Below are 23,649 nucleotides of genomic sequence, written 5' to 3' on the forward strand. Positions count from 1 at the left end.
TGAGCATAAAATGACTTTGCTAGGACCAATTCCCAACCCATGTTCCAAATATATATACAGGGTATGATAGTCATTATTACACATATATATGGACCATGGGTTGGGAATTGGTTCCCTGTGGACACAACCGCGTCAGTACAGACTGGTCAGTTTCTCAGTTGAGAAACACGAACCAACATGAGTTGAAGAGTGTAGAACCATGCATCTGGGATCTTCATTTGATGTTATGTAGGCCAACACTCTACCATGAGTTATGTGTTTAAGCCTGATATATATTGTTTAAACAATTTCAGATTAACAGGACAGATACATTGCTCTATTCAGCACAATCAATTTTTTTTTCAGGTTATTACTTTTTTTGAAAATCAGTGCATCGATGAATTGCACATCTACGATAATTGCTATATCAACAACATACAAAAAATTCAAGGAGTGCAATAATCTTTTAGCATAATACGAAAAGCTCAAATAAGACTACAAATAAAGCATTTACATTAGAAAAAAGAAAAAATTTCTGGCATTGCAAAATGCATGTTGACATTTTGTGCCATTTTGTGTCAGATTAGCTAGAAATGACAACTTAATACAGCTTATTTATTTAATCTCCTTTATTTACCTGATTATATATTATTATCAACATGGCAGAAAAAATAACAAGAGGTCCATTTGACCTGTATCAACAATCTCTTATAACTATTGATCAACAGAATACCGAATAGTTGGTTATATTCATTTATTTATTTAATCTCCTTTATTTACCTGATTATATATTATTATCAACATGGCAGAAAAAATAACAAGAGGTCCATTTGACCTGTATCAACAATCTCTTATAACTATTGATCAACAGAATACCGAATAGTTGGTTATATTCATTTATTTATTTAATCTCCTTTATTTACCTGATTATATATTATTATCAACATGGCAGAAAAAATAACAAGAGGTCCATTTGACCTGTATCAACAATCTCTTATAACTATTGATCAACAGAATACCGAATAGTTGGTTATATTCATGGAGGATTTGATATCACGATATTCATGATCACTTAATATTGTGCAAAATTACACTCCCATCAAACATTTCTACAGTTAAAGAAAATTTCAGAAATATCCGCTACGCTTGTACACATGGGCATCAGTTTAAGGATATGCCTGAAATTTAACACCTGTGATCTAGCCCAAAACCAGGACAACTGTGAAATATTAGACCCTTTAAAATAAACAACTATCCAGTACATAGCCTGAGATCAGTATGTATTACAATGAACAGTCTAGTGGTTTTAATCACATATAGTATACTTAAGTATAGTCTGTTTAAAAAACTGAGCACAAAAAGAGCATACAGCATAGGTACCAGTTTCCTTTCTTCCCCAGCTAAAGAATTTAGTTTTGATGGTATCAGTGCTCTCTTGCATACAAAACAATCACCAAACCAGCCAAGTCATCAGATGTAGTGAATTGACAATGTAAAGGTTTAAAAATATTCTACAAGTCTTTATATTTCAAATTGAAACAGAAACATTTGCTCCAGAAATAATAAGTCCATATTTATATAAGTGACGTTTACAACAACAGTTGTCATGGTAGTCATCTTAAATATATCCTATGTTGTTATATATAGACTTGTCTGCTGAAAGGCTCTTAGGCCATAATATAAGTGAAACAAATTTCCAAAGTTTCTGTATAACACACTTGTAATATGACCTAGCAGAGATGTGATTGGCTGAAGGTTCACATCGTCTCCATTGTGACATCATAACTTCAAGGCCTTATATTCAATCTTCCAAAGGAAGTTTAGAGACAGAATATCAGCAATATAGATATTGTATGTCTTATATACTGTTTCCATAAATGTTGAACTTTTTTTTTATCAAAGTTATGAGATAAACAGAATCTTAAACACAATTATTTCATATATCTCATATGCATGAAAACTAATATAAGATCCTCTATTTACAATGTGCTATTACACTTATAACTAATGATAAAAATAACTACTAATCAGAAATATTATAATTTATCTTCCTTTTTAAATCTGTCAAAAAGTGTTTTACTTTTATCATGTCCAAGGAAATTCAATATGCCAGAGATATTGTCTATCTGAATATTTTGCGCTGTGCAACTTTTGTGAAATTTCCATTGATATACCTTTTTGCAATTTTTGGAATTTCATTTCTTGCGATTTCGTTTTCTCATAAATATGAATGGCCTCTAATGGACAATGCTAATATAAATACTAGTGATAATTCTAACATCAACTGGAGTTCTAACTGACCAGTCATACTTGATGTTGACTAGTATTTGTTTATTATACTACCATTCACGACTCTAAAGTCTTCAAGTGTATGTAGGTACATCAGTTCTATAGATCTATTTCTCATACATTAACAATAAAAAGAAGAAAACATGCAAATGTTGTGAATTTAACCTTTTGCAAATTTGAAAGAGTCACTAAATTCGCAGATATGCGCAAAATATCCAATATACTGTTGTTCTGGAACATCTAGAACTGGCTTTTCTTTAAGAAATTTGGAATAAGGATATTCCAGGTGAGTTTTGGAGCTCAGATGGATCAAATCTGAAGACCTAGTAAATGACCATATCACTATACTTTGTACTTTGTAGTTTGATTATGCTAAGGAAAAAACAAGTATTGAAATACTTTGAGCAATTGAATTTGATTTTCAAATCTAAAATTCAAATAAATCAATGACATGATAAAAGAGTGTAAAAATATTAAACATGAATTAAATAAGAAAAACATTTTACAGGAGTAATAAATATTAGTACATATTTACAATAAAAACATGAAGACTAAAACTCCACAGGAGATATTTCGGCAAATTAGTCCCCTTCTGACACACTGCCTCACTTTTTCTTTGATATAGGTCAAAGTTCAAAATGTAGGTCAGAGTGAGATGAAGTTCAAATACCGTCCTACAGTAATTGATTAGATTATTAAAATCTCCTGATAAGACAATCATCCTAGGTAGAAGTTGGCAGTACAGTTATCATACCACTGTTAATCATGTAATTGTCTGCCAGACACTTGTATAAACTATCAGAAATTAGTGCACTAAAGTTGGATGCAGCTGTGTGTGACAAAAGTACATTTTGGCAAGTCTGACACCTGTCTGATGAATAATGGGTAAATCAAAGGGATGGTATTGGAAAAAATGGGTCCAGGAATGTTGTGTATTAACGGTTTAAGTAATTGAGTAATGTGGGTTCGAGGAAGTAAGGTTTTACTGAATGTTCAACCAACTACATATCAAAAATAACCATGCTCAAAGAAAAAATGAACTTCAACATATGGATCTTAAATTGATTGGATTCATAACAAAGGCCAAGCTATAAAGTTTCATTACTCAGGTAAAAAAATGTCCCCATCATGTGAGTAACTGCTCTTTTTTATAATTTCTTTCTTCCACTATAACATTCTAAACACCTATTGCATGAAGATTACATTCTTATTGTGGCAGTCAAGCTGAAATATAACATAAGCTGATATCAAAATATTGTCTTAATATTATTTCACAAATTTCTGTAGAGTTGGAAATATTTGTGATCATTACAGATTGCACCTTTGAAAACATACTTACAGAATAAAAATCACAAAAAAATAAGTATTATATGACTAAATACATGTAATGTATAATATATGTATGGACATTTGCAAAATCTAATTACCAAGAACAAGCCTGAACGGTGCAGACCAACCACAAAATATTAGCCCCATGACATTGAACAATTCTACAGTACCAATTAAGATGTGATACATCATATACATGTACAACACACAACTATATTTAATTGATGCTAGTAGCAGGACTGACTATTTACAAGGGTTAATCTAGACTTTACTTCAGTAGCAAAATAGGTCTAGATTTTGTTTTGTAAAATATATTTCTGTAACTGGTATGTTAATGTTTTTGTGCTGTCTGTTTGTTTGTCCATTTGTTTGTTTGTATCTTGTCAACTTTAACCTTGTCCATTACTATTGCACCGTAAGAGGTAGGGATTTCATATTTAGCACGCATATTCCTAGGGACAAGACCTGTCCGATGGTACCAAAATTTTGGACCATGTGACCTTGATGTGACCTTAGACTTGCATTTGAAACATTTAAACACTGACCATAATTTTTAACTAAAACTGTCAAATCATTTCCACAATGTTCCACAAAGTGTACATGCAATAAGTACATGCCTTACACAGTACAGTTTTAATGTCCCACTTCAGGATTTGGTTGTACGAGTGAAAAAAGTTAACCAAGATTAGAATGCCTCCAAAGGATCTCAGGAATGATGTCATAAAAACTCTTTTAAAACCATGTCAGTATATAGAAAATAATGCCCTGTTCATAACACTTTGTATTTGTTCAAATAACTTCGATGAATGTCATACTTAACCCATATCTATGTGTCCACAGTCCAAAATTTCACTTTTTTCAAAATGAACTATCTGCAGTGTCCCCTTTTTATTTTATTTTATTTCTAAAATGGACTTAACAGAGGTTCCCTTTTATTCAAAATGGCAATCCAAATATCCACAATTCCTCTTTATCATACCATTCTCGCAACATCTGTATTGCATATGAGACAGTTTTTATCTTACACAGTCAGGTATGGTAAAATGTTGAAAATCCAGGTAATAAAATTATTCCAAGTTTGAAATGTGTAAAATGATTTCTGGAATAAAGTGTTTGATAGTGATTGTAATATCAGAGTTTCATTGTTACGGTGTGAAGGAATGTTGAAGAGGAGCTGAGATATCTTGATCTTGGGAAAAGACTTGACACTTTGAACACCTAGAAAGAGAAAGGATACAGTTAATCACAAAAAAAATCAACTGAAATATCACTCATAAATGCTACATCATTATATCATATTATATATCATATTTAAAAGCCATTCCCAAAAACAGTCACAACCAAGCATTTTCTGTAAGGAAGCATCAGGTGAAGAAGAATTGGCCAAACAAATCTCAACTCAAAACATTGTGTGGAAAAAGAAGTCAGACAGACTGACATAGGCAATTACAATATCCCTTTGTGAAATCTGATAAATAATTATTATTTCAATTCACTGATTTGAACTGAAGTGGTATTTTTTAATTCTTTAAGTACAGCAATTAACCTTCATTTTGGATATTGTAATTTAGAGCTTCTTTCTATATACTTACCACAAACAGAGCTACGAGAATTCCCCAGATGGCCCCTGCCAACACATCACTCCAGTGATGCTTGTTGTCAAACACACGGGAAATACATGTATAAAATGCCATTAGGAACAAGATCAACTGAAACCAGGGGCGGAGAATAACTGCGTTTCTAAACTGCAGACGAGCCTGAATGTACAGCTGAAACATTAAGTATGTAATATAATTAATTACGTTCAAGAAATGTTGAAGAAGTAAGTGATCAAGGGGAACAACTCTTGAAAATATGGTTTTTGAAATATTGAAATATAATAAATATGTGATGGTACATAGATCACGGAAATATCACAGATATATATGTGGACAGTTAACAAATTGCATTCTTGTCAGCTTTCCCAATGCAGTTTACCGGTAAGTTTTACCCATTTTCACTTTTATGCCCCACCTCCCATTAATATTGATCAAACATGGGGTAATCTGATTTCAGAGATCCTGCTAGGTTATCGAAATTGCGAAATGAATCCCTCCATGAAATATTTATGTGGTTTTAAGAACTGAATTCTGGCATAATGAAAAAGAGTTATTGATTTTTCTACTAATAGTATTTGTCTGAAGCATCAGTGTTTTTACTTCAACATATATGCGTAAATGTAGCTGAAACATTACTTCATATGCTATATAATTGTCAAGGAATGATGAAAACAGTACTGGCAATATTAGAACTGTATCACATATCATTTGCCCTTTGGAGTGCCTGCTATAATCAAAGTTTGTAAACTGAATCACAGTCTACAGTGACAGAAGCTCAAATTTTACTCACAATTAAAAACAGCATACTGTAGACCGAAAAAGATGCATGACCAGAGGGGAAAGACAACCTGTACATAAAGAGGAGAAACCAAATTACAAAGATTCAAAAATACTTCAAATTTGCACAACTAAAACACTTTCTAATCACTGGTAATAGCAATTGTTATCTTTTTCCTCTCTTTTCATTTTGGTAAGGTTTGTTTTGGGAATGTCTTTGTTTGTTCTCAGGACTGAAGGTCATATATATGGGGATATTATTATTGACATCATAACATTAGTCTACAACTACAAATGACTACACACTGTACACAAGAAGAGTGTCCACAGAAGGTCAGGCCAATTTCCTTCATGGAAATAGAAACAATAAATCAATTTGATGTTTAGTGAAGACTGGACATAAATGTTAATTTGTTGGCTTTTTTGTAACGGCTGCAATATGTTTACAAAGTCAATACATGTATCTTTTTTCAAACAAAAGAATTTACTTCACAATAAGTTTATTGTTTGTGTATACTGAGCTGGACAATATATTCTTAAGAACAGTACATCAGTAATATCTGACCTACTGTTACCATGACAACTGTATCTCACTTTGGTGATGTATCATCCTTGTGCAATCCAGTAACCTTTGACCTACTGCTATCATACCAACTATCTCACCACCTGTGTAATGTATCTCAAAGTGCATCAGAAAGTTGTATCCTTTGACCTACTAATACCATGACAAATATCTCTCACTTGGATGATATATCCTTCACAATTGCAATGGCCTTTGACCTACCTTTACCATGCAAAACACCTACCTTGCTTGGTAAATGACATCAACATCTCCTGTACACTTATATTCCTCTATGTATCCCATACTGCAGTTATAAGTGCTTGGGTCAGGCCGGCACACTGAGAGGAAATGAGGGCGAAGTCTCCCAAGTGAATACTTGGATAAGCCACGTGCCAGAAACTCCATCGCAGCTCCAAACATAAATGGCAAAACTATGTTGTACACAGCACAGAGGTACAAAGTTAACTTTGAAGGAGAACTACTATGGGCGTCATGATTTTCATTGTCATCTACTGTTGAAGTTGATACTGCTTTCCCATTAGTATTGTTTTTAGGTATCCACAGAGCCTCAACAATTAAAAACTTGAAAAAAAAAAAAAGTTTATTATGCAGTAATTGCAGAAAGCATAGGTAACAGTGATTCAATAATTTTCACCAACTTGAGGAATCAACTTTCAATGCAACAAAACTTAAGATGTACAATGTTATTATATACACTGAAAATGAAATAGACCATAAAATATATATTTGTTGTTATAATTACATATCATGTAACAGCTAGTACTTACCAACAAAAAGTTAAGTCCAAACCCTACAACGTAGAGAGCTGTAGATGGTATAGTTGATTTGTGAAAAGGGTAACTGATACTTTCATCGTCACAGTAAAATCCACGGCGAAACGGAGTCATGAACTGATGGACAAGGCCTGCACACAGTGCAACTGAAATATCAAATGTCAGAAAAGAAGCTTAAGGTTTATACGAGTTACTTCCCTTACATCAAAATATTGCAACGTACTCTACCGTTTTGCAGTCGTCTGATTTGACGTAAATACTGTGCATTAAGTTAGAAACGCTAATGTATGATAGAGAAGAATACTGGTAATCAAGAGAAACTAATTTTCCTGCCTGACATGACTCATAACTTCTCACGATCAGGTCACATCAGCATCAATGTTGGGAACCAATTAGTAGTGTGGCTTTACATTCGGATTAAATTGACAGTTTTTCCCTACCACTTCCAACCAGAATTACATCCACTGTAACCGTAAATATGTTCCTTTTCGAACATGCGTACGAGGCCTCACACTTCGGTGAGATCTTCATCTTGACGTCTCTTTACTTCCTACCGGAAGTTTACAATGAAGGTACGAAAGTCACAGGAACTTTGCAAAATGGGAGTCGATTCCGGATTTGACAATTACGGGTTTTTGACATCGCATGCAAAAGTCGACGGTGGGGCCGGGTCCAGGTCCGGGGATCGAGTGTAAACAAACGACACACCGATCATAATAAATGCAAGATTAGATGTGAATTATGCCTCATTCATGGGTAGAACTGATGTGTTTCAATTAGAAAGGTAAACAGATTGTTTGGAATTCCGCAAAATCTTAAATCAAACCGTATGGTAACTGTAATTTGCAAAAGTTCGGAAAATTTAATGACCGAGTGCGGCGTACAGTTCCCCCCTCTAATCCCACCACAACCCCCTGAAAAACACATATGGCTGATTTCAAAAAAATCGATATTAGAGTTATTTCATTCAAGGTATTTAAGTGGATTTATTATATGTTAATAAAAATTGTTCTCGATATATTAATTATTTCTTTCCTTCCTGGTAAAGGTATCAGGGCTGTGGAAAGCCGTATACAAATTCACCCCCCTCAAAATCGACAAGTGATTCCAAAAGAATCTTGGTTTCCTCCATTGTTTGACCTCCCTTTTTTCTTCTTTCCTTTGTTTTTTTTAATTGTGTGAATTCGTTTTGCTGATCAGTCATAAGTACGGGAAAGAAAGGACACGATTAGGAATCAAGGGGACCTATCAGGTTCATGTGTATATTCTTAACTGTATCACTATTTTAGTTAAGTAAAATGTGACTTGCTAGTTACGGCAAACTTTGGGGACTAAAGTTTGGGGACTAGTCGTCTGTATTCAGCATTTTCATCCACATGCAATACGGAAAGAAATAAAAATGGATAGCAGCTTTTTATGAAAAATTAGATACAGCAAAACCAAACGATAAAGAAGGGCTGTCAGAGGCAGGTTATACTCCCTGAATAGGACAAAATTTAAGTATGAAAAATAACCAAGGGCAATAACTTCTATATTTTGCAAAAGTCAGTTATGATTCTTGTACACTGCCTTTTCCACATCAAGATCTATTTACCTATGAAGTTTTATGCTGGTATCTCTTATAGTTTGAGTGTAGTGCTCTGGAAAAAAATTAAGTATGAAAAAGAAAAATAACAAAGGGCAATAACTCTTAAATTATGTAAATGAGAGTGATGGTTCTTATGCACTGCACTGTCTACCTATGAAGTTTTATGTTGATACCTTGATATCTTTTATAGTTTTTGTGTTATGCTTCAGAAAAATTATGATGGACAGATGAACAAATGTACAGACAAATCAGGGACTATAATTAGAATTCAGCATACAGGATTTTCATGTTCTTTAATCCAACAGAAATTGAAAGAAAAGTCAAAATCTAAATGGGAAGGTGCACTAGCCCCATAATGAGATGTTTTTTATCAGGAGAAGATGTTCATGTTTGGTCAAAAGCTCTCAGACCTCAAGTTCCTGGTTCCATATATTTCACAATATCGCAATGAGACCTGATTTGATAGTGAGAATGGATAAGGCAGTAATAACTTTTGTGAAATGGTTTGGTTGAACATACAGACATGCCAACAACACAATGTTTACATTAGTTCATGCCTGAAGTTAAGCTAACTTTGTATCATTACAAACATAGGAAATCATTGACCTGATCATTTGGGTACTCTAGATGGATTCTTTTGAGCAGAATTGCTATCAAGTACAGGAATGAAACAGTCATACATTACCTTTGCAAGTGAAAGTTAGAACTGCATTTTCTTGAAAAATAAGCAACATTTTCCTTATCAATTCAATTTTCATATAATCTTGAAATATATTTTTGTTATCCTACTAAACAGCAACAGAATAACATTTTCATGCTTGGTACTAGTGTGATGGGGAAGCAAGAATATTGCTATAAAGAAAGTAAAGTTAATACTTGGGAAACTAAAATCACCAAACAATTTGGTAGTGAGCAGTTCATTTTAATGGGTTGTAAGATGAAGTTTGTCGTGTCATTGACTTTCAATTCTGGTAAGAACATCCAATGGATATAGTCAACATGTTTTGTATTAGCTCTTATTTGGCTAGCTAGAGATTTCTTGGAATCACATGAGTTTTACAAAAATTGGTGTTGTTTTTGCAGCAAAGTAACATATACGGACAGCTACATATAGATTGCAGTATCCCTTCTCCTCAGATGTCAAGCAGTTTTCAATTGCTAGACCACTTGATTTAGGGAAACAAAGGGAGATCACTTTGAAAAGACAGCTTCTGTTTCTGTGGATTTTGATCTAAAACAATAAACTTTGCTTTTATCAAATTTTATTTGATCACCAGCTGACAAATATGAAAAACGTGTACATGCACGATGTTGAAATCCAATGCAAACCAAGATACAACATTTCACAGCACTTGTTACAAATATGGAATAATGGTAGAGGATGGAATGCCAATACATATTTTGTGAACGTACATTGTAGTTTATATAATTTCAAAGAGAAATCACAACTTTGGTGCATACAATGTGTATATACTGTACATGTATATATTTTGGCGGTGATCTTATTTTAGCGCTCTTTGGCCTGAAAGTATTGTGCTGGATTATGATCAGGCTCATTGCAGTTTTGTATGTTGTTTACATAGCAATAACTGTTGATATGAATACATTACTGCGCTACGTTTTGCAAACCATGATAATGCCTAAAACATAATTGCTCCAAATTAAGTACATTTGCATGAACACATATTAGAGAGAGTGCTCTCATTGAAGTTTGGTAAATATTTTAGACTTTAAGACACAGTACTAAGTATTTGAAACTAAGTAAGCGTTTTACAAGTCCATGCTCTTCGTTTCCATGTTAACATGTTAATGAATAAGGAATGCATGCCAAAGTATCCCGGTAAATATTGAATGAATTTCACTATAACTGATGATAGAAAGAAGCATATTTTAAAGAAGATTGTACAAAAGACACACAAGTGATTGGCACCACTCAATACAAATTGAGGTATGGTACAGGAGAGCAAAACAGTGAATTAAACTGCATCATACAGCTATTTTGTACTTCTAATACTCATCAGTAATGCTAAGGGCTTAAATGTTCAAACTAGGAAGTGAAACATCAGGTAGAAATATAAAAATCTAGATGGGGAAATACAGTAAGACTATGATTCACTGCTTTCACTGTACAGTACTAGTATTTACTTAGCCCCTGCCAATCATTTCTGACTTTGTCATGTGACATCTTAATTTTTAGCATAAAACTCAAATGATTGTGAAATTAATTAAAAAATAAATGTTTAAACATATATTACATTATGTACCAATTTAGAGCTTCTGTGGAAAAAAAGACTCTGAAGCAGTGAAATCATAGCGCTACTCTGTAAATGTGAGTGAACAAATCAATGTCACTTCGAAAAAATTCTGATGACAAGATCTGGATGACAGAAAACATGACAAAAATTAAGTTTATATCACAAATAAATAAATAAAAAATATACATTTTGCATACCTGGGTATATTAACAAAATAATTTTAAAAATTCAATATTAACATTGTATTAAAACATTTATCTACTTGACAAGAAGCTGGTTGTGATCAAAGTTTATTTTTTGTTATAATCAACAATGACATGTTTACTCTAAAAAACACACCTGACAAAAAAAATACAATTTATTTCTCAGAAACAAATTTCACAAAATTAGCTTAAACACACACTTGACAAAATCTTACAATTCAGTCCCTCAGAAACATACTCTGATACCTGGCCAACAATACAATTAAATCTTGCAGAAACACTCCACTAGTCTCAATAATACATACATGACCAGTGTATTCTCTGAAGCTCGCTATACAAATTTCTTTCTTGAACACATTATCAACTTCATCATTCTGACACACACCTGCAGCAACAAACTGGTATCCCTCCGAAAAACAATTTAAAAACAAAATTCCTCTCATACAAAATCTCAAAAGTTTAATCTCTCTCAAAAACACATACTTCACCTTATAAGCTTCCAAGACAAAACACAAGATTAACAGCACAAATTTAGTCTCTCTATCTGACAAATTTGCTCTCTATAACATACATTACCAAATTAGTCTGAAGCAGTTCAGTCTTTATTACTCACTAAACAAGCGCCTATCTACAAGGCAAACACTGTGAAATATCTCCTATGAAATCCTTTCCTCCTCATAGACATAAACACAAAAGCAGCCTGTGATGATGGAATAAAATGTATTATTTTTCATTGACAGCTGATAATCACACTTAATATCCAATATACAAATAATCAATAACATTTTCCAAAACTTTACGGTAGCAGGCCAGATTATATTTTATCATCTGAAAATATATTTACTGATGGAATTCAACATCCAATATTCATGCAGATGATCAAGATGAAAAATAAATATTGTGCTGGTATGCAAATTATGCAGAGCACCACAGTACAGGAGGCTTATATTTAGATGTATTCTTGTGGCGTCAAATGTCATAAATTAGTATATTATCTTTATTCTGTTTCCTATGGATCAAATTTATCTCATGCATAGCCGGATCAAAATTCATGAAAAGACACTTGAATTGGTCCTGCATTACTTGGTGTGATCCAATTAACATTTATTTACCCTTCATGAAATTAGTGCTTAATACTCATGACTGTTATTTTGAAAATAGAACATAACTGTTATATATACAATTCAAAATCGTAAGAATATAATCAATTACACATTTGGATCTGCCATGTATGTGTACATATATGGTTTTTTTGCCATAATGTTAAGATGGAGACCTCCGCTGTTTCAGACTTCAAAACGCAGTAGTGGTTTTGTAGCCATAATTCAAACAAAAAGCATAATAGTAGTATTCACTAACTACCATAGGCATTTTTTACGCAGGTCAAAAATTTTCACAATTGTCCTTTCGAACAAGACAATCAAAGCTTATTTTTTCAAAGATTGAATTTTTGAGATCACCTCTCAATTTACGCCCTACGAAATAAGTGAAAATATCATCCCGACGAAAATAACCAGCTATATGATATATGGCATAACAGAAGATATCCGTACACTGATTCTAGTCATTTGTGACATTTGGCTTTTTTATGTTTTCATCAGCAGTAATATGGATGTCAAGGGAGACAACTCTTCTACTGAAAAGTCTTTAGAAAGTTCATATTGAAGAATTGTTTGTCTGACATTGATTTCTTTGCCTGATTGAGAAATGTTTTATTTGCATGGGTCAGGCACAAAAAACTGGCACTAATTAGCAACATTATCACAAAACTGACATCTCAACCAGTATTTCCACTCGGAACACTTTTTACAATGATCACAATCAAGGAGCTCTATCTTTTCTTCATCTGCCGCACAATGTCCATCCCAGGTCCATCCAGAATATCACAATAAAGATCATCTTCAATTTTTAACACAGATTTTGTCATCTAAATGCAATCCCATCCATCAAACTCTATCCAAAGTTTACTAAAATGGGATATGTCTATATTCCAAGAAAAAGATTAATTCAAAGGAATATTCCATAAATGATAATATGAAATTTAAGGAGATTTTCAATATGAATGTCCAATAAATTTGAGTTTTTGGCTACTTTGGAACAGGAGGGCGAGAAGGCAGACTGGGTACTGATGGGAGTGTACGGCGAATCCTTTGGTGTGTAGATGGCATGGACGGTTGAAGGACAGCATTGGCAGTAAATGGCCGGGTAGAGGGGACAGATCGCTCTGCTGCTGCCGATGGTGTACCTCTTATCACTGGCTGCACAACATCAGAGTAGATATTACTGCGATCATATTTCCTCCTACAAATTGAATTTTACATTATAGAAACTCAGAAATAAGCACAAAATCTTATTAAGTTTACTTCACAATAAACAAATATTCATGCAATTTGATCACATGATGGTTACAATGACTTGAGAGGTAATTTTTTTCTGTGTTGTTTAAAACTATGTGGTATCATTCAAATCCCAAGTGAAACTTTAGAAGCATCGTTAACTAATTCAATGTAATTATGAAATTTGGGTGATATAACTTTTTGAGTTTGAATCCATTTGAGACAAAAACCTTCACGGGTACTTGTCTTGATAACGTTACTTAATTTCATAGCTGGTAAAAGGCAAAGGGATTTCTGTATCTATAGCTTATCGATCAAAAGTAAACATATTTTACCTGATATCACTTGAGCCGGAAGAGAGAAGGCTAGGTTCGTCTGTAGATGAGGTAACTGAGGGAGCTCGGGGTAGTCCGAGATTATCTGACACACGGAGTACACCACGTACAGGACTGCTTCCTCTTACCACAGTGTTTGGCTTAATAGGAGGACTAGGTCGCAAGGGGCCTCTGGACTTTGGACGGACACTCTCATTTCCTGATGCTGGCTGTTTGTTCAGTAGTGACAGGAGAGGGTCATTAGCAGTTGATTCCTGTTCACCTGATAACTGCTCGTTTCTGTGATGATCCTTCGTAACCATTTTGTGATTCAATTTGTTATCTGTGAATTAAAAAAAAAGAAAAATTCACTTTTACTCATTGTGAAATTTCCTGCTTTTTACCCCTATGCAAATTGCTTGACAATATGGTTGGTACCCATAAAGGAAACTTCAAATCTGAGGGAGACGTAGATTTTTAATGAAACTTTTGTAATGATATCAGCATGTTTTTGGTGTTACATGTGATAGAATCAATATTGGAACAAAAATTGCCATCTAGAAGATATATACTGTAAAATCATGCATTTCGTAGAGCTCAATTTTTTTTTTTTTTTTTTTCAATGAAAAAAATATAACTCAATAAATCTGCTTATTTTGACAGCTGGTTGACATGTGTGGAAGAAGAATACCTAAGATATCAATGAATATAAATCTCCTGCAAAATTAATAGCTTTACATTATATGAAGACCAACATCACTGAAGTTTAAGTTTACTACAAGTAAATGCAAAAAGTTTTCAAATCTTTCTAAATGGTATGAGGATGTAAGGCTTTAATGTATCTTGGTACCTTCCTCTGTTGTATTTGCACCAAGGGGAGAGAATCCAAGGTCGCCATCAATTTCCTCGTCTTCATCAGATGTGATTTCCTCCCCAGAGAGACTGATGGCATCATCATGATCCACAACTAAGACTTGTGGAGCCTTTGCCTCCTGGATCTTTATCATACGCCTGCACAGTTATGAAAGTATATGAGTATTTATTTTACATTAAGCTCAGAGAGACAATTGACTCATGACCTTGATTCCAATTCAGAGAGTGGGCTTAATTTAACAGAGAATTTGTAGGTAGTTCTATAAGTTTATGACTTATTGTCAGATATGGGCCTATTATGTGACATATACCATATCAGAACAAAATGTGTTTATGAAACACTATGCCCCGGTTGCAACAAAATTCTAAAGTGGGACATTAAAACTGTACAGTATAAGGCATGTGCTAATTGCATGTACAATTTTTCAACTGAATGCCACAATGAAAGCCACATGGTGAACAATATTGGAATCACTAGAAAGGTCTTGTCACAAGGAACACACATGCCAGATATGAAAGCCCTGCCTATTACATTGTAAAAGTTATGGGCAAGGCTAAAGTTGACAACAAACAAACAAACAAACAAACAATCAGACAGCATAAAAACAATATGTTCCCCATGTTTCGAGCTCTGGATTGCATACAATGGGCCTCCTGTATGTTGTTCAGTAAGGTTGCTGCCAGCTACTAAAAGGCAACCCCTGCCTCAACATAAAGTGTCTGTTTGGACCCACAAATTCACTGTAAACATTTCATTGATAAAAATCAATAAATATCCTAATGGCTTACTTTTCATGTTCCTTTTTCCAGGCTTGTAATTCTGACATAATCTCTGATCTATCTCTGTCATCCTCTGGAGGTAGATCATAGGTATGCTCTGGCTGATGTTTAAACTGAAAAGGTCAAAAAACATTTTCATCAAATCATCTAAAGCTTGTGACATTCATTCATAAGGATTAACAAATCTGTTTTTGATTTCTAGGGATAACTGCAGCTGTAACTGTTAAAGTACGACCCTCAAAGGATTACAAAGAAGCATCTTTCTATTCTTGATTTCTGACGTAAACAAACTACTGCTTTCTTCAATCTCAAAAAGTTATACATACACCCATCAAGAAAGGTGTATTAATTTCTCATTATTTGGGATAACTCGGTAAACAAAACAGCCTAACAGCCAAACCTATTTCCCCTTCATTGTTAGAGCCTACTCTGATAAACTGTTTCTCTAGGCCTTTACAATTACAGCAAAGGTACACTCCTTTTTCTATGACCCTAGTATCATTTCTGCTTCTTAAAAACTCTTTAAAGTGTAAACTATTACAATCACTTCCGAGTTAGTTTTTTCAATTTATTTGGTTTTTGTCAACATCTTTTGCCCCTTTAGGGAGTTTTGTAAGGACAAATTTACACAGATGTTTCTCCCATAACTGTCAAACAGACTCCAGCGACCAAGTTTTTGGCAAACCTACCTGGGGAAACACTTAGGAGCAGTACACAAATTACCACCACCACTTTTCTATATAGCTCTTACTTGACAGTGATTGATATTGTGACGTCCCACACTTGATGATTGTAACAAGCATGATAACTTTTTCTGAATATATATATGATATATTCCATGTACATAATATAATAAAATTGTACCTATTTCTGATTAGTTAAGTGCTTTCCTATCAAATCTTAAGATGCTTTACAATTAAAAGTGTTTACAATCTTACAATTTTATGTATATGTAAGCAGGATTAATCAACAGGACAAAGTATTTGTTCTGCTAACATTCTCTGGTGTTCGTATTTGTATATAAATATATATATAATGACAGACATCGAAAAGTCTTCATATTTCCTACGCCACATATTTATACGTTTCTCATATTTAATGTCATTTATTTTAAATACAGTGAAGCATTTAATTTGGTGATATTGAAGATTGTTCAAGGTCATGATTCAAACACAGCTGATATAGCTATTGGTACCAATAGGAAATAATAGCATGATTCTGAAAAGATCATTATTTTTTGTGACCAATGTGACCAGTGACAGACCTTAATTTTAAGTACCTATACTGAAACAAATTGTTTGAAGACAGCTCCATTCCCCAGCAATCAACAGGTTAAATAATGACTCCTGTGCCTCCTGGTTTGGTGGGAGTTACTTTATATCTTCTTATTTTTGAGGGAAAAAAAATTGCAAAAAGTAAAACTAATACAGAAATTCAAAATCTTTTTAATGAGTTCTGTAAAAAATACATCATTTCTGCTTTAAGATTTTGGTGAAGCTTCAAAAATTTGTACCAGTGTGAACAATCTTTGCAATATCTGACCCCAGACCTATAAAGAGGGTCAAACTGATTTATTCAAACAGACTCCAGCAACCAAGTTTTTGTCAAACCTACCTGGGGAAACATCTTAGGAGCAGTAGACTCTTTGTTGTCTGGTCCTGTTATTCGTCTCCGTGACAACAAAGCTTTAGATGGGTTACCACAAATGACATTCCCTAAAGTTAAATCACTTGACGCCTCTTCTGACTTTCCATCTGAAAAATAAACAGACCGTTTAGAGATTCTTCTTCTTCAAACATAATATCACCAATTGTTTGAACTGCTCAGTGAAGACAAAGATAGTTTACTGATCGTGTGATACAATGTAAGAAGCTGGCTGTAATTTGTGTGACTGGTCATATATTACAAAGCTTGCTGTAATTTTGTGACATGTCATATATTACAAAGCTTGCTGTAATTTGTGTGACTGGTCATATATTACAAAGCTTGCTGTAATTTGTGTGACTGGTCATATATTACAAAGCTTGCTGTAATTTGTGTGACTGGTCATATATTACAAAGCTGGCTGTAATTTGTGTGACTGGTCATATATTACAAAGCTTGCTGTAATTTGTGTGGCTGGTCATACAAAATCTACTGTAATCTGGTTTTTGATGGGTCAATATGCTACCTGGCATAATCTTGCCTGTGACAGGTAAAACAGAACTTGCTGTAATCTTGTTTGTGAAGCATCAAACAAAATTTGCTGTAGTGTTATTTGTGAAGGGTTACACAAAACTGCAATCTTGTTTGTTTGTAGTAAGCTGTATTTCAATAAATGTGAAATTACATACCAGTAGGGCTTGTGTTACTAGCTGTTCCAGGCCGTGCTGTGGCAGGACGTAAACTTCCTGATGTAGTAGCAGGGCGCCTTGACCCTGTGAGAGGACGGAATCCTGAAGAAGGTCTGAGAGCACTTCCTGGTCTATAAGCTGTGGATGGGCGTAGGGAGGCACTGCTAGGACGACTTGAGTCTGATGGGCCTGGAGTATCAAAAACAGAGTTGTTCTCTACACACATCATAAACAATCCAGGGTCATTTACCGTGAAAACCTGAAGATTTGTCATCTTAGAAATACTACCATATACACAAAGATTTACTATAGAATCAAAAGTAGAAACATTTATCATTTAATCATTTACAATTTAAGACAAAAGATTGCAACCCAGTTTTCTTGGTCTGCATGACAATTACGAAATGTTTTTTTTTTCTTCAAATAATGTGCATTATATAACTTAATATTATGTAAATTTGTTGTTTGTGAACGATGTCATATTTTGTAAACAGTCCATAAATATATGACATCCTGTCAGGTCAGAGTAAGTCACATTTTTCAATATAATTATTGTAATGTGCTCATTCTGCAATATGCCATGAGGCCAACACATATCCTATGACTGAAGTCAGATGGTGGGCTTATTACAGAACAATGAAATAGATAGAGAGCATTTGTTAGTGATTCTATTGAGTACCAATAGAAATACGTGGGCTTATTACAGGACAATGATAGAGAGCATTTGTTAGAGGTTCTACTGAGTAGCAGTAGAAACAAGTGGGCTTATTACAGGACAATGATAGAGAGCATTTGTTTGTGATTCTACTGTGTAGCAGTAGAAATTATTGGGCTTATTACAGGACAAAGATATATAGCATTTATTTGATTCTACGGTGTAGCAGTAGAAATGATTGGGCTTATTAAAGAACAATGATAAAGAGCATTTGTTTGTGTATTGATTTTCTTACCTCCTCCCTCTGAAGTTTCTAAACTCTCCAGGGAGCCTGTTAGTCCCAAATCTTTTTGTAATTCCTCTAAAAATGTCCAGTCAGCATCAAACACATTTTTTGCTTTACTAGACGCTGAGTCTGTTGTTAAGGGCTCATCATCCAAAGTGACAAGGTGAGGTAAACTTTTCTTTACTTCCTTTCTATAGTCATAATTTGCCTGTAATTCATAATCATAAACTTGTCACTTGATTGAAACTAAAAACGATACCAATTATAAAGCTCTTCATGGAATAGAAAACCTGTGTTATTTTCTTTTAATAAGTGTATTTTGAAACATAACAAAATATAATTTTTTTATCAAGAAATACTTTCTACAAGTGAAATAAAAACTTACATCCTCACTGTCAGGAGAGGGGTGAACACATAGAGGGTTTGCTTCTAATGTAAGATTCGTCAATTTCATACAGAAGGACAGATACTGTATTTGTGATATATCGTCTAAATTATTCCTGCAAAAAAAAAAAAAAATAAATAAAACAAGTTGACTGATTTTATCATTATATCATACTATAAATTTCAGACAAATACTATACAAGTTCTCTTACAAGCCATTTAAATCCATTAACTGAAACAAAGCTTGAATTCAAGATAAGGGTGGGCTTATCATTGGAAAAAAAATATGGAAGACTTAATTTGTTTGCTTTTGACCAGTTGTACATAATGCAAACATTTCAAGAGTTATCACCTGCAAATACCTCTGTAGACTTTCTTTCAGATTATATTTCATTTGTAATCACCTGTTTTTGTGATCAGCTGTCTATGTGATAACCTGTCTATTGTAATAAGCTGTCTATTGTGACCAGCTGTCTGCCATGGTCTCCTGTCTACTGTGATAACTTATCTACTGTAATCCTGTCTACTGTGATCACCTTTGCATTGGATCACCTGTCTACAGTGATCACCTGTCTACTTTGATCACCTGTCTACTTTGATCACCTGTCTACTTTGATCACCTGTCTACTGTGATCATCAGTCTACTGAGATAATCTGACTATTGGAATAGAAAGAGTAAGTTTTTAAGAAGAAAGGGCCAAATATCTCCTGATATCCTTATTATATAGAGTTACTTACCCTTCTAAGTCAAGTATTTGGAGTTTATCTAACATACTGAGAGGACTGATGTCTGAAATTTCATTATAAGATAGGTAGAGTTCCTGAAGACTGCTCATCGAGGATACACCATCCAGCTCTACCAGGGAGCATCGTGACATCCACAGCACCTGTACAAACCGTAGTGATGAGCCCAGATCCCTGAAGTATAGAGAAATGGACATTTAATACTGTACAAACCATAGTGAGAGTCCCAGATCCATGAAATATACATAGAAAGAACAGTTTATTCTGTAAGATTTGTAGTGACAAACCTAGATCCATAAAACAGACAGTTAATAAAGTACAGACTGCAGAGACAAACCGAGGTCCCTGACATGTAAGGACAGTTAGAACACATCAGTTATATGAACTGAAATCTCAGGCAGGTGTCAATGTCATGATCCTTTTTATTGGATAAACCAGTATTATACTAACCTAATACAAGGGGTAACACTATTAGACAGACGTAGTTGAGTCAGGTTTGGAAGTAATGATCCGAAATTCCCGAGACTGGTGTCGGAAGTGTTCACTTTTAGCTCCAGACTGGTCACTGAATCTAGATTCTGTACACCAGTGAGTAATTTCTACAAAACAAACAATATAGATATCACAAATACACACAAAATAAGTCTGAATCTGATCAGCGGGTATAAGCAATATCTGTCTGTTCATCCATTTATCTTCCCGTCTGTCTGCAAAATATGAGCACTTTGTCAATAAAAACAAAGTAAGCTGGGGCTCAGATATACCTCCATCCCCAATTTTTTTTTCTTCTGATCTAAATCCACGGTCAAATGTGACCTTTGACTTTAAACATTGATTGATGATCAACAAAAGAGACGAGTATAATTACAGTTTATCAGGGATTTCCTGTAAGTAACAAGGTTGAACAAGAATCTAAGAGACACACAGAATTACGATGTGCTATTGTAAGTTACCCTGTAGTTCATATATGAGAAAAAGTATACCAAGTTTCTTGTCTGTTACCATTTTCCTTGGGCAGATGTATAATATGTTTCTTAAAAGTTACCAGTTTTCCTCGGGCAGAGGTATACTTTGTTTCCTAGAAGTAACCAGTCTTCCTAGAAATATATTGTGTTTCCAGTAAGTTATACTTTTTGCTATAGAGAGATAATGTGTGTTCCATATAAGTTACCAGTTTTCCTGCAGAGAAATATAGTGTGTTTTCTATAAGTTACCAGTTTTCCTACAGTGAAATATAGTGTGTTTCCTATAAGTTACCAGTTTTCCTACAGTGAAATATAGTGTGTTTCCTATAAGTTAACAGTTTTCCTGGAGAGAGGTATAGTGTGTTTCCTCTAAGTTACCAGTTTTCCTACAGTGAAATATAGTGTGTTTCCTATAAGTTAACAGTTTTCCTGGAGAGAGGTATAGTGTGTTCCCTATAAGTTACCAGTTTTCCTGGAGAGAGGCATAGTGTGTTCCCTATAAGTTACCAGTTTTCCTGGAGATAGGTATAGTGTGTTCCCTATAAGTTACCAGTTTTCCTGGAGAGAGGTACTGTTCCAGAAGAACATCACTGTCCTCTAACACTATTGGTTCTGGGTTCACTCTTGTCTCCATAAATTCTGTAATCTGCACCCCTCGGGCCAGGGCGCTGACTGGCCTCGCACCAAAGTCTGAATTCATGTTTTGTAGCCTGTAAATATAAAATAATGCTTTATTCTTTGATTCACATCATATCAGCAATTGGAACCAGTTCTATTTGTGAATATGAAAGGAATTGCTCAAACCACATTGACTATACATAATAAAAAAAATTATAAAAATTTGCAAGCCATGAATATGTCCATTTATGAATACTGTCATGTTTTAAATGGGGATAATTATAAAAAGGATTTCTATTCTGCTGTAACTTACTCCAAAATAGCCCCTCTTCTATTATGAAGACTATATTATTCTTGTTCTATTTACAGAAGATTGTGCTTTCTCTTACCTAATTACCCTAAGCTCTACTAATCTATCATAAATTGGCACTCTGTTAAGCCTCATACTCAAATTAAAATGTCTTGACTTTAAAAATCATTTTTCCATAGGTTTTAATTGCCTACAACACACTTAGGTGACAGATTATTTTTCTCTTCCATATTCCATTTAATATATCAAGTTGTTGGGATAAATTGAATGGTCGTGGAATGTGTGTGAAAATTAATAATATTATTCCATTGCCATGATCACGAATAACATGACATATTCAAAGAGACAGTCCAAACAAACACGGCAGTGAATCTGAAGAGCTAATTGCAGCAATCTTGGGATTGGGCACTTGGGTGTGGTTTGCATCACAGAGTAATGCAGAATACATTTGTACATCAGAGTAGATTTATTATCACGTGCTCACAGCTAGCTTATCATGTGATGTCACAATCAGGTAAGTTACAATCAGTTGTCATACCTGACTAACTTACCTGTAATATTGACTTGTTTACATGGAACATTTGCTAATTTACCTATGACATTGAATAACTTACAGTAAATGTAATATTTACTTATTGACTTACCTATAACACTTACTAACTTATCTGTAACACTGAGTGACTTACCTGTAACACAGGGTATCCTGTGTAAGAGCCATGGGAATCAACTGTCACAGCAGATCAGCACCGTGTCCACTGGGATACACTGCATAAAAGTATCGTACAATAATGGCATTGTAATAGTGAACATTACCAAAACAAACTATTTAAAGACGGCTTTTGTTTATTCTAACATGTACACTATCCATGTTCACCTGTAAATCAATAGACAATTCAATGGAGAAATCTGAATCTGTTTTACAAAAAGGAAATTGTCATCAAACTTCTTCAAGTCTTATAATGACTCAGAAAATGTAATGCAAGGAGGTCAAATGGAACAAAAAAAAAGACAAAACACAAGTTCAGATTGGGAACTCCCCTAAAAAGCTGTGACAATCAATAAAATTTTTGTTAGACTTAAAATCTAATTGTATTTTATGGCATTTTACAATGTATGTAAAACAACAACATGTCAAAATATTTCAAAATTTATTGATTTTGGCTATAACAAGTTTTGTTTGAAAACTTTTTGCCTTTTGGAAAATTTTGATGATTTCATTCACTCTAAAATCACAGGTTTTTCGGAAGCTTAAAAAATTGTGACTCACAAAATTCTTAGTATTTATTTTTAGGATATTTCGTATACTATTACAGCCTATCAGCTGACAAGTAAAAATTCTGAGGGAGTCCCTCACTTGATAGTATGTGAGTTTGCAGTAACATAACATTTTCAATATCCAATAACACAAACTGTGAAATCAGATTATTTACAAAATTTAGAGTTATGATAAAATAAGCTTCATGCATGAAGATATGCTCCCCAATCTTTTATGTATTTCCCTTCAAATTCATGTACGTAAGAAAAGAAAAGACAATTACTTAAATAAATAAATCACTATTCATCCAATATATCAATGTCACAATTATGTGACTTTCAATAAATATGAGGCCAAAAACTGTAACTTTTGGCACTTTTTCATAATTCCTTATAAAATCAATGCTAGTTTAGTGCTTTGCT

At 33.9% G+C, this 23,649-nt stretch overlaps 2 protein-coding genes across 2 annotated transcripts; both read right to left on the reverse strand.

The window, feature by feature from the left end:
- Window positions 1-4,527: 4,527 nt before the first annotated feature.
- LOC132553709 (phospholipid phosphatase 3-like) lies at window positions 4,528-7,868 on the reverse strand. Its single transcript, XM_060217982.1, has 6 exons — window positions 7,769-7,868; window positions 7,323-7,474; window positions 6,779-7,116; window positions 5,986-6,043; window positions 5,190-5,366; window positions 4,528-4,815 (listed from the first exon to the last, which is right to left on the reverse strand). Exons 1-6 carry the CDS (start codon window positions 7,857-7,859, stop codon window positions 4,729-4,731), a joined length of 903 nt encoding a protein of 300 aa, XP_060073965.1. The 5' UTR covers window positions 7,860-7,868; the 3' UTR covers window positions 4,528-4,728.
- A 5,580-nt stretch (window positions 7,869-13,448) lies between these two features.
- On the reverse strand, window positions 13,449-22,727 carry LOC132554006 (leucine-rich repeat-containing protein 56-like). Its single transcript, XM_060218304.1, has 12 exons — window positions 22,659-22,727; window positions 21,595-21,754; window positions 20,530-20,678; window positions 20,074-20,253; window positions 19,337-19,451; window positions 18,961-19,159; window positions 18,011-18,199; window positions 17,292-17,431; window positions 15,687-15,790; window positions 14,875-15,035; window positions 14,046-14,367; window positions 13,449-13,675 (listed from the first exon to the last, which is right to left on the reverse strand). The coding sequence occupies exons 1-12, from the start codon at window positions 22,688-22,690 to the stop codon at window positions 13,462-13,464; spliced, it is 1,965 nt and encodes a 654-aa protein (XP_060074287.1). The 5' UTR covers window positions 22,691-22,727; the 3' UTR covers window positions 13,449-13,461.
- Window positions 22,728-23,649: the final 922 nt, after the last annotated feature.

The sequence above is a fragment of the Ylistrum balloti genome, unplaced genomic scaffold (assembly GCF_031769215.1).
Source record: "Ylistrum balloti isolate Yb309-2 unplaced genomic scaffold, AGI_CSIRO_Ybal_v1 Utg369640, whole genome shotgun sequence".
Lineage (NCBI taxonomy): Eukaryota > Metazoa > Mollusca > Bivalvia > Pectinida > Pectinidae > Ylistrum > Ylistrum balloti.

Coding starts and splice junctions, on each gene's coding strand:
- LOC132553709 (XM_060217982.1), bottom strand. CDS start 7,859: ATGAAGATCTCACCGAAGTGTGAGGCCTCGTACGCATGTTCGAAAAGG. Junction 5,367..5,985: donor ACAGTATGCTGTTTTTAATT/GTGAGTAAAATT, acceptor TTAATGTTTCAG/CTGTACATTCAGGCTCGTCT. Junction 4,816..5,189: donor TTCTCGTAGCTCTGTTTGTG/GTAAGTATATAG, acceptor TTCTCTTTCTAG/GTGTTCAAAGTGTCAAGTCT.
- LOC132554006 (XM_060218304.1), bottom strand. CDS start 22,690: ATGGCTCTTACACAGGATACCCTGTGTTACAG. Junction 17,432..18,010: donor TAGTAACACAAGCCCTACTG/GTATGTAATTTC, acceptor TTTATTTTTCAG/ATGGAAAGTCAGAAGAGGCG. Junction 13,676..14,045: donor TCCGGCTCAAGTGATATCAG/GTAAAATATGTT, acceptor TTCAATTTGTAG/GAGGAAATATGATCGCAGTA.